General features: G+C 46.0%; 1 protein-coding gene across 3 annotated transcripts in view; it reads left to right on the forward strand.

Moving 5' to 3' along the window:
* Positions 1-8,827, forward strand: part of LOC110338419 (zinc finger protein 790) — a 14,865-nt gene extending 6,038 nt beyond the window's left edge. Inside the window, exons 2-5 of one of the 3 annotated variants that reach the window (XM_029537545.1) lie at positions 1,130-1,290; positions 2,805-2,928; positions 3,412-3,507; positions 4,936-8,827. In XM_029537545.1, coding sequence (XP_029393405.1) covers positions 1,282-1,290; positions 2,805-2,928; positions 3,412-3,507; positions 4,936-7,049 — 2,343 coding nt within the window. In that variant the 5' untranslated portion in view covers positions 1,130-1,281 and the 3' untranslated portion in view covers positions 7,050-8,827. Of the gene's footprint in view, positions 1-1,125; positions 1,291-2,804; positions 2,929-3,411; positions 3,508-4,935 lie in introns of all 3 variants that reach the window. The other 2 variants (XM_021221798.2, XM_021221793.2) reach the window with 2 other exon arrangements.
* Positions 8,828-11,314: the final 2,487 nt, after the last annotated feature.

Below are 11,314 nucleotides of genomic sequence, written 5' to 3' on the forward strand. Positions count from 1 at the left end.
CCTCAGGGAGCACCAGGGATGTGTCTCCTGTCCTCAGGGAGCACCAGGGACACATGGTGCACGGATATACAGGCAGGCGAATACTCATTCACATCAAGTAAAAATAAAGTTTTTAAAGAGCAGTTATTTCTCTCTCCAGAGGCGAGGCCTCCACCCAGGTTGCAAGGCACACTTGTTAGGACGATGCCAAGGTTGGAGGTTAGTGGGGAGTGGCAGTGGAGCTGGACTGTGTGCCTTTCCACAGGTGCCCTGTGATCTATGTGGCCTGTGTGCATGCTTGTGTCACAGATCGCCCGGTGATGTTCTTCAGGCTTGTTAGAGCCTCAAAGCTGTCTTCAGTTTTCTAGCGTGACCCTTCCTAGATGGAAATGACTCAGAGGCGCTGAAGAGTTTGTTGACACAGGACATAGGAGGCCCTGTCCTGGATCTACGGAGGAGTCCCAGCAGCTCCAGTGGACACCCACAAGGGAAAGTTCCGCTTCCTGTGAAGACCTTCTTCTCCTTCTCCTTCTCCTTCTCCTTCTCCTTCTCCTTCTCCTTCTCCTTCTCCTTCTCCTTCTCCTTCTCCTTCTTCTTCTTCTTCTTCTTCTTCTTCTTCTTCTTCTTTTTTTTTTTGGTTTTTTGAGACAGGGTTTCTCTGTATAGTCCTGGCTGTCCTGGAACTCACTTTGTAGACCAGGCTGGCCTCAAACTCAGAAATCCGCCTGCCTCTGCCTCCTGAGTGCTGGGATTAAAGGCGTGCGCCACCATGCCCAGTTCTGTGAAGACTTCTTCATCAGCTTTGTAGAGTTTGGGGAGGCATTTAGATTAGATCAGAATAACCTTGTCTCATATCCTGGTCTCTGGAATGATTTTTGATTATTTTGTTTTTTGGAGACAGGATTTCTCTGTGTAGCCCTGGCTGTCCTGGAACTCACCCTATAGAACTCACCAGGCTGGCCTCGAACTCAGAGATCCGCCTGCCTCTGCTCCTGAGTGCAGGGATTAAGGGTGTGCGCCACCACCTGGCTATAGAATGATTTTTGCTCCAGCTCATTAGATTACAACATCATCCTGCTTTACTGGGGTTCTCTTGACTTTGGTGGGGCCGTCATTTCATCTCTCTCCCTCTGACCTTCCTCCAAGGAAGAAAACGGCCTTTGTACTGGTCCACTTAAACAGTCTGTGGAAAGCCAGCTGCCTCACGGTTCTCTTCCCTGTGCGCTGTCTCCTCAGGAGCTGGCCTCATCAACATAGGAACCAAGGCGAGGACCGACGGGTCACTTATAGGAGTTTCCAGTCATGGCCCACGTGAGTTCATATTGTCTCAACAACCACTATTTCTCCTCACAGGAATGTCCTTGTCTCTCATTCTGCAAGGTCAGTGGTGCCGTGGGGCAGTCTAGGAGCTTTTGTGCTTGGCACTCTTTCTTCTGTTAGTAGACCCTTATCTCTCCCACACGGCAAAAAGTCCTGGGATTTTTTTGGTTTTCTGTTTGTTTGTATTTATTTATTTTACTTTCTCACTTTACACCCCTCTCAGTGCCTCCCCTCCTGGCCACCCCCTCCCACAACTTTCCCCCCCACCCCCTTCTCCTCTGAGCAGATAGGGATCCCTAGGTATCCCCCTCGTCCCCAGCATGTCAAGTCTCTATGAGGCTAGGTGCTTCCTCTCCTACTGAGGCCAAACGAGGCAGCCCAGCTAGAAGAACATACCCCACAGACAGGCAGCAGTTTGTGGGACAGCCCCAGCTCCGGTTGTTCAGGACCCACATGAAGGTCAAGCTGCACATCTGCTACATATGTGCAGGGAGGCCTAGGGCCAGCCCTTGTATGTTCTTTGGTTGGTGTTCAGATTCTGAGAGCCCCAAGGGTCCAGGTTCATTGACTCTGTTGGTCATCCTGTGGAGTTCCTGTCTAATCAGGAGGAAAACATGTCTGTGGAGGGCATGTGGACTGTCACATCATATCCATGGGTGGGATGATGGTGACAGATCGCGGGAAGGTTTTCATTACTGTCTGTGCAGACTGGAGCATTTCAGTCAGCCAGAAAGAGACTTGGTGCAGTTCAGGACCTGTTTCTGTGTGTGGCTCTTTCTGGTGCATTTAGAGATCATGACAGAAACCCTGAGGGTACCGAGACCTGGGAATTAGCAAGAAGTTAGTTGACTGACAGTTGCTTACAGAGAGCAACGTGTTCTGCTCAGACACAAGCAAAACAAAACAAAACAAAAAAAATCTAGTATTTATTTTGAGAATATATCTCTAAAGAATTCTTCGAATTTAAGCTGATGGAAAATTGGATAGAAAGAACCCACCACTTAAAGAACAAACATCCACAGAGTGACCAGATTTATGCAGCATTTATGTACATCTGGAGTCGGCGACTTCAAATAGGTGTCGTCTCTCCAGGATGTCTTTTCTCCATCCTCATGTCTTCCTTCTGTGAAGCCAATAAGGATGTTGTGATCAAGCAATAGTTTGTTTTTATATTGTATGATATTTTTCTTAGTGTGTATGTGTGTCTGCTTCTGTAAATAACATAATGGGGGGTGGGGAGCCGGCGGAGGCTCCTCTGGAGCCATGGGCAGTATGGGCACCCAGGATGGATACTTGGAACTCAGTTCAGGTCCTCTATAAGAGCAGCAAGCAAGCACAAAACCATTGAGCCATCCCACCCCCACCCCACCCAAGTCCCCAGAGCAGTCGTTTTTAAGAGCCATTTACCACACTTGGTCCCGTGATCTTTTCTCCTGAACCACAAACGGCCAACTCTATGGACCATTCCCTGGTCTGCCCTAAACACTGGGTTTGTCCCATGGCAGGTAATGACATTCAGAGATGTAGCCGTAGACTTTTCTCCGGAGGAGTGGGAGTGTCTGAGCCTGGACCAAAGGAGTTTATACCGAGACGTGATGCTGGAGAACTACAGCCACCTCCTCTCAGTGGGTAAGACCCCACCCTAGACATGCCTGGTGCCTTACTGGCAACTGCTGGCTCTTGTTTTTTTTTGTTTGTTTGTTTGTTTGTTTTTTTAAGAAATGTCAGGGGTGGGCCAGGCAGTGGTGGCACACACCTTTAATCCCAGCGCTTGGGAGGCAGAGGCAGGCGGATTTCTGAGTTCGAGGCCAGCCTGGTGTACAGAGTGAGTTCCAGGACAGCCAGGGCTACACAGAGAAACCCTGTCTCGAGAAAAAAAAAAAAAAAAAGAAAGAAAAAAATAATAATGTCAGGGATTTCTGACCTGCGTTTCTTCTGGAAAATGGCTTGTGTATTTTGCAGAAATTATGTGGTCATTAGGAAAGCCCATATTCACCGTCCTCCCAAAACGCTTTGTGCTTTTTTTTTTTTCCCTGTCGTTGTTCCTCTTCCTTTGTTACTTCTGGAGATGTTTTCCATGTGGTCACCGCCTGTCTTTTATCTCTCACGTAGGGCTTTGCATTTATCAACCACATGGGTTCCCTGTGCCGGAGAAGGAGCAAGATGCCTGCATGGATTTGGGCAATGAGCCGAGCAGATTTTACCCAGGTAAGTGAGGCTGCTCGGTGATCCGGGAGTCTGTCCGTCCAGTGAGTCAGCAGCACCTCTCACCCAGTGGTCCAGACCATCGCCCAGGGGAGTGGCCCATGGCAAAGGCTAACGCATGACTAGCCTTTCCTGCTGCACCTTCACTCCACAGTCATCCTGTTTGTCCCACATGAGATGAAAAGGGAAGTGCAGTTCTCTCTCCGGTGGCATCGATAGGCTCTTTCTCTCCCTTGGTGACAAAGATATAGGCCAGATCAGACCAGATTAAAAGTAGATAATGGCAGGTCTATTAGGAGGCAGCTCGCGGGCGGATTCACTGATCCCTCAGGTGGTCAGTGAAGTCACACATCCAGGCTAAAGCAGGGGTCTTGGGTGCAGGGCAATGGTATGTCAGCTAAGACCTGGGATGGTGTCCATTCTTGGTCAAAACCTGAGCCCCCCCCCGGGGGGGCACTTTTGGGTGGGGCTGGAAAAGGTGAGACAAGGAGAGAGGACTTGTTAACCCAGAGTGTCTTCAGGCCTGGCAAGGCGGGGCAAGGACTGGGGGAAGGGGGGCAGACAGGGTTTCTCAGCTGCTGCAGGCATGAGCAGGGGGTCCAGGGTGACAGTCGTGATTTTAAGAATGATGGCAATCAAACGCCTGCCCTCCCTTGCTGTCTTCTTACCGTTTTCCATTTGGGTGTTTATAAAGTTTCCTAAAAATTGTGAATGCGTCATTCATTTTAGCTACCGTTAAACTTTCCCTTCCTCTTGGGCCGGCACACGCAGCCTTCTCGGATTACCCTGCTTCCCGCTCTTTCCTTGTGTTTCCTGAATTCAGGAGGCATTCTTTTAACCCACCGTTACCAGCTTTCTCATTTCATTTTGGCTTGCTAGTGTTAAGACAATATGTAATCGTAAACCTTGTATTCCTTTCTGTGGCTCACAGCTGCCTAACTCCAGTCCTAGGGGGTTTCTGGCACTTGTGGTATTCTTGGGTACAAGCACCCACATGGAACACAGACATACATAACGTGCAGGCAGACACCCATACACATAAAACAGATGCATACATTTTTAAAAGCCATGAAGGAAGCAGCCTGTGTAATCATTAACATGGCGGTGGAGGAGACTAACCGTGGTCCACGCATGTTACATTGTTGTAACTGGATTAGCCTATTTGTGCTTTTGGATTACCTGGGCTTATAAAGTGTTAATCCATTCTGTGCCTCCCCCTACTGTACCTCGACACCTTTTTTAATTTAGCTGTCTGAAATTTCTGTTTATTTTTGTCCTTTTTAATATTGTCCCAATTTGAGGTTCTATTGTTATTGTTTTGTTTGTTAAGACATTCACTTCTCATGCGATTTTACTTTAACCTTAGCTTTTGATAGCATCTCTTTCCTTTATGGATAATAAACAACGCACGTGTGCATCCTCACCTTTCAGGTACAGATTCCCGGTGGCAGATGAAGAAAGCCCTACGGACAAACAACACGTGTGCCACTCGGTTGTCCCACTGGGAGGTAATGGGAACGGAGCCAGACCACGGGCTTGCAGGCTCGTGTCCTGCAGCTGACTGGGAAGGCAAAGGTCAGGAGCCACCACAGAGTGAGAATCAAGAGGAAACTCTCCAGCAAATGACACCCACTTGTGACAAACTGCCCCTTCTGAATCTGCTCACGGCTCTTAATCATTGTCCAAGACTGAGGCTAGCAGAGAAAACCAAGGAAGTCAAATCTGAAAAATCCTTTAGTTTTGCACCAGAGCCCGCTCAGCCTCAGCTCATTCACACAGATGAGAAACTCGAGGAAGATAAAAAATTCGGAAAGACCTTCCCTCCTGGCCCTAAGCTTACTCGCTACCGAGCGGTTCAGGACGGCAAGAAGGCATTTCAGTGTGACCAGTGTGGCAAGGCTTTCAGCTTCCGTTCTAGCCTCACTGGTCACAAGAGAATTCACACCGGGGAGAAGCCCTTCACGTGTAAGGAGTGTGGGAAGGCCTTCAGATTTCACTCGCTGCTCAGTGTCCACGTTCGGACTCACACTGGCGAGAAGTCTTACGAGTGTAAGGAGTGTGGAAAGTACTTTAATTACAGCTCAGACCTGACTCGACATCACCGGATCCACACGGGAGAAAAGCCCTATCAGTGTAGGGAATGTGGGAAAGCTTTCAGCTGTGGCTCAGACCTGACTCGTCACGAGAGGATCCATACCGGCGAGAAGCCCTACGAGTGTAATGAGTGTGGAAAGGCCTTTATCCAGCAGTCACATCTCATTAAACATCAGAGAATCCACACAGGTGAGAAACCTTACATATGCAAGGAGTGTGGGAAAGCCTTCACGTGCGGGTCGCAATTAAGTCAACATAGGAAGATTCATACTGGCGATAAATTGCATAAATGTAAAGAATGTAAAAACTCCTTTAGTTTCGCCTTAGATCATACCCAGAGGCAGTTAATTTACATCGGTGAGAAGTTCTTTGAAGATAAGGAGAACGGGGAGGCCTTCCTTCCAGACGCAGAGGTTCCCCGGTGTGAGACAGTTCACACTGGTAAGAAACTGTACGAGTGTAAAGAGTGTGGCAAGGCTTTTAGTCTGCGCTCCATCGTCAGTAGTCTTAAAAAGATCCATAACAGGGAAAAGCTTTTTAAATGTAAGGACTGTGAAAAGGCCTTCCGTTGCCCCTCAGACCTCTCTCGACATCAGAAGATTCACACTGGCGAGAAGCCCTACAAGTGTAAGGAATGTGGGAAGGGCTTTATTTGCAGGTCCGACCTTGGCCGGCATCAGAGAGTTCACACCGGTGTGAAGCCTTACGTGTGTAAGGAGTGTGGGAAAGCTTTCACTCGAGGGGCACACCTGACTCAACATCAGAAAATTCATAATAAGAAATCACATGAATTCGGTGAAGGAGAGAAGGCTTTTAGTTCTGGTTTAGAACACACTCCGCACTCCTTGATTCCTACGGGTGAGAAACTCTGGGAAGGTAAGGAATACGGAGAAGCCGTCCTTCGTGACCCAGAACGGACTCAACTTCAGACTGCTAAGACAGCGTATGACTGTAAGGAGAAGGGCAAGGACTTTAGTTGGCATTCACATGATACAGATCTCAAGACAATTCATATTCAGGAGAAACGTTTTCAATGCAAGGAATGCCCGAAAGCCTTTAGATACAGCTCAGAACTGACCCGCCATCAGAGACTCCATACTGGAGAAAAGCCGTATAAATGTCAGGAGTGCTGGAAAGCTTTTGCTTCTGCGTCAGACCTCGCCCGGCACCAGAGGATTCACACTGGTGAGCGGCCCTATGAGTGTAACGAATGTGGAAAAGCCTTTATTCAACAGTCGCATCTCATTAAACATCAGAGAGTTCACAGTGTCGAGCAGCCCAAGGACGTGATGGGTGCAGAGAAGCCGTCGCTTGGCAGTCCAATGCTATTAAACATGAGAGAGTTCACACTGGTCAACAATCTTATAAATTTAAGGAGTGTTGGAAAGATTCTGCTCATGGCTCAGCTCAATCCTTGTCAGAAGATTTATACTGATGAGAAATTAAGTTAAGGTGGGGGACTTGGGAAAGCCTATTTCTGGGTCTCAAATTACCCAGCACTAGAGTGTCCGCATTGGTGGGAAATCTACAGCAGATCTGGGGAAGCCTTTAGCTGTAACTCAAGTCTCTGTCCATGTCAGTCCATGGGGTAGAGAATCCTACAGTGTAAACAATGTGGAGGCTTTCGTGGGTTCACATCTTGCTCAGAGGGAGAAAATTCATGAGAAGAAACTGGATATAAGGAATATGGACAGACCTTTCTTCATGGTTCAAATTTTAATAGACACCTGTAAAATCATGCTGACTAAGAGAACTGAATTCAAGGAATTTGGAAACATTTATTCATGATTCTGCACTTAACTGATAAGTAAATTCTCAAAAGGGACCTGAGAGATTGAGGCAATGCCCTTCAGGTTTACAGCTGTGCAGAACAGCCTGGCAAGCAACCCGGCTACCCCAGAAAGGCAGGAAAGCTTTCATCTTGGATTTGCCTCTCACATGACAGGAAGTTCATGCTGGCACAGAGCCCCACAAATGTCTGAAGTGATTTTAGTTACCATGTCAGCTTGGGTCAACACCTGCACGTGTACACTTTCTCCCGTGGCGTGAAGCCCTGAGCTGTGTGTGCTGAACACAGCGTCTTGTTTCTTAGCCGCACCCGGCCCTCACGGTTAAGGAAGCCATGAAGATAAACATGTTGAGATGTTTTTCTAAGAGCTTACATGTTTCACTACTGTGTTTTCTTGTGACACAAAAACAAGAAAAGCTAATTTATTTCTAACTCATTGAGTTCATTTTTTTTCTTTTTCTTTTTTTTTTTTTTTTTTTTTTAAGAGCTTTTGGCAAAATAATGTGTCTGTCGTCCAAAGTCATGATATGATTGCTGTTAGTTTAGGAAAAACCTTACTGGTGGGTCACTTATGTATGGTGAGGATGCCTTATAAGAGAAGTGACATACGACTCTATGGTAGAGTATTTGCAGTGACATGTAAAAGTGTAACGTATGTGAGACATGATTTTTATATGTGTATTACTTTCTAGAGAAACTTTGAAGTGCTTGTTTTTTGATACAACATAAAAAATCCAAAAGAATTTTTTAAAAACTCAGAGTTGCATTTTAAAAGTTCTCTGAGAGCTGGAGATGTGGTTCAGTTGGTAGAGCGCTTGTTTGGCACGCACGAAGCCCTGGGTCTGTTCTCCAGCTGCGTAGCCAGGCTTTGAGGCATATGCCTGAGTCTAGTACTCAAAAGTTCAGGGGCATAACTGGACTACCTAGTGAATTCAAGGCCAACCAGGAACTCATGGGACTGTCTCAAAGGAAAAAGAAAATCACGTCCCGCTAAGGCTACCAGAGATCCATAATATGTATTTATATAACGTGTATATTCTGTGGAAGAGAAGAAAGTCCTGTGGAGAATCTGTAGGCTTATTTAGCATAATTCTTATATTTGAAAAGTTTCAGTTATAAAGGTAAATGAAAAATTACAGGAGAGGTGAGCCTAGCATGGAAAGAGATGATGATGCTGGCTTCTCGTTTGAGCGTTTCTTGTGGGTGGATGACAGTTCTGAATGGTGCAGACGTATGTTTAGCTCAGTCCTGGGTGTCATACAAGTGTAGTCCCTGGTACCTCTCTTAGTACTGTGTGCTGCGCAGTTGTGGGTAAGTGTACATACAGGACAGTTAAGTGTGTCTCATGTGCATGTCATTCTGAAATTATTGTCATCTATGAACTTTAACCACATGGAGAATTTTGTCATATATCTTTATTGTAATAAAGCCATATTCCTTCATGCTGGCTAGATTAATTTTTTTAAAAATTATTTATGTGGATATTTGTGTGTGTGTACATGTCTTGGGGGGCAGCACTTGAGGTTCTCTTCTGATCTTCATGCTCACACATACACCATAAACACAATGAAGTTTTCTTTTTAAAAAAACCCACTATATTAAGAGCTAAGAAACTCTTAAGTTTAATTTAGAAAAGTGCTGCCAATTCCAAGATGGCACAGATTAATAGTGAGTTAAAAGTATTTATTTCTCTGATAATTTCATGCATTATGTAATGTATTCTGACCATATTCACCCCCAATTCCCTTATCCTCTTCACAGCAATGCCCCCTCCTGCCTTCAAGTGTACGTGTGTGCATGTGGCGTGTGTGTGTGTGTGTGTGTGTGTGTGTGTGTCCCACTGAGTTTAGTTAGGATTCATGAGCATTGGTGTGGTGATAGTTACTGGAACACAGGCAACTTGAGCGGCTACACCACTGAATCATGTGTGGACAAGGATTTTTTACTGCAGAAAGAGGCAGGGTCTTTAATTTTACCCTAGTTCCAACCAATAAAACCTTGTCTAGGCGCTGAACTACATTTCCCAGAGTGCAGTTGGTTTGGGTTTTTTTTTTGTTTTTTTTTTTTAATTGGTGCTGGTATCTTTTCCCAACATTAGTCTCCAGGAAAGACTGCAAGATGTTTTGAAACTTCAGAATTTGGCTAGAGTGAGTCTAAGACCAGGAATTGGTTAGACTCGGAGGGGTAGAGTGGGGCCTGGTAGAAGGGAGGAGCATTCTAGCATTCTAGTGAAGTGTGCTTTGTCACAGTCCAGCCATCATCAGGAGTGGTAAGCACAGAAGGTGCATGCGCGAGTGTGCACGTGTGTGTGTGGGGGGGGGGTGTGGGTAAAAGCTGTGTATGATGACTGTTTTTTTAAATTACCTGTTGTGTGTTGCATGTTTGGCAAACAGCCATGTGGGAGTAAGGATAACTTTGGGTCAGTTCTCACCTTCCACCGTAGGTTTTAAATATCAAACTCTTGTCCTCAGGCTTGATGGCAAGCGCCTTTACCACTGAGCCATCTCATCAACCCTATAGTAGATATGTTAATTGTGAAGTATGACATAGGTATGCATTTGAAACCAGGTTACTATTTGTGGAAAGACAATAGTGGCAGTGACCCTGTGGCCAGAAGGAAATGAATGTTGTGTTTAATCACTGTTGTTAAGTCATTTGTAGGAAGGAGGATACAATTAAAGGCATTGGGTTCTGTCCTTGGGGAATACAAAGGAAGGCATAGAGGAAGAATTACGGCCTGCTGCAGGTAAGGAAAACACTGCGACTGTAGCCATCTCCCTGAAGAGGAGCCCGGATTTTAGTCAGGAAGCCTGAGGATTCAGGCTGGGGAGCACTTTGTGTGGGTCATAGTTTTCAGCATGGTGGGTTTAAGGTGTACATCTGTGGGTCTGCCCAGCGTAAAGTTTATAGTTCAACAAAAGATGAGGGGTGTTTTTCTGACAATGTTCAACTTTCTTGTCATACAGCATATATTCAAAACCGTGAAGATGATGGCCAAGAACCTTTCAGGTCATGCTGTGGTCAATATGAAAAGGAGCCAGGGTTAGTCTAGATCTCTTGAAAGAAAACGTCTCACTGGCTAGGTGGCTTGGATTGGTTGACCATTGGTTCTTTGGTTTTTGTTTTCCCAAAGAATCTTAAGTAAATGGGTTGGTAGGTAGAAAGGTAAATAGGTAGATAGATGGATGAATAGATGGATCGATCAATCAATAGATAGAGCAAAGGTAGCTTGATCAAGTGGAACAATGTATAAGCAGTAGAAGACAATGCACATAGTATATTCCGAGTGAATACATGTGAACAGAGAAATGGAGCAGTACCTCGTGGGAGGAAGGGTGAGAGAGGAAAGGTTTAATATTCTCTTGAGAATGAGACACTAGAATGGGCAGGTTCAGGACAGGTAAGCAAATCTACCTCACCTTTATGGTTATGCTAACATTGCAAGAGTGGAAAGCAAGACTTGGTTGCAGAGCATGAGCCTTGAGCTCGTGATTTTAAGCCATGAGGGAACAGCCTGTGGTAGTGTCATCAAAAGGCACAAGGCACATATGGTGTGAAATTTAAAATGAGGTCTCATAGAGGTAGAAGGAAAAAAGTCTAGAAGCTAAGTGAGCACATAAGCCCCTTGCCCATTTCCAGATCCAGTGACAGGGTCTCAGACTATGCTGAGCAAAGCCACATGTGTGGCAGACTCAGCAGGTAAGGAACTTTCCAGGGAAGGGCTGAAAATAGAGAAATGTCCTTGTTAACAAATGGTGTGTCCCAGAAGGCATCCTAGAGAAAATGTTTTAAGAACTGGGAAAAGAGCCGGGCGTGGTGGCGCACGCCTTTAATCCCAGCACTCCGGAGGCAGAGGCAGGCAGATTTCTGAGTTTGAGGCCAGCCTGGTCTACAAAGTGAGTTCCAGGACAGCCAGGGCTACACAGA

The sequence above is a fragment of the Mus pahari genome, chromosome 1 (assembly GCF_900095145.1).
Source record: "Mus pahari chromosome 1, PAHARI_EIJ_v1.1, whole genome shotgun sequence".
Taxonomy (NCBI): Eukaryota; Metazoa; Chordata; class Mammalia; order Rodentia; family Muridae; genus Mus; species Mus pahari.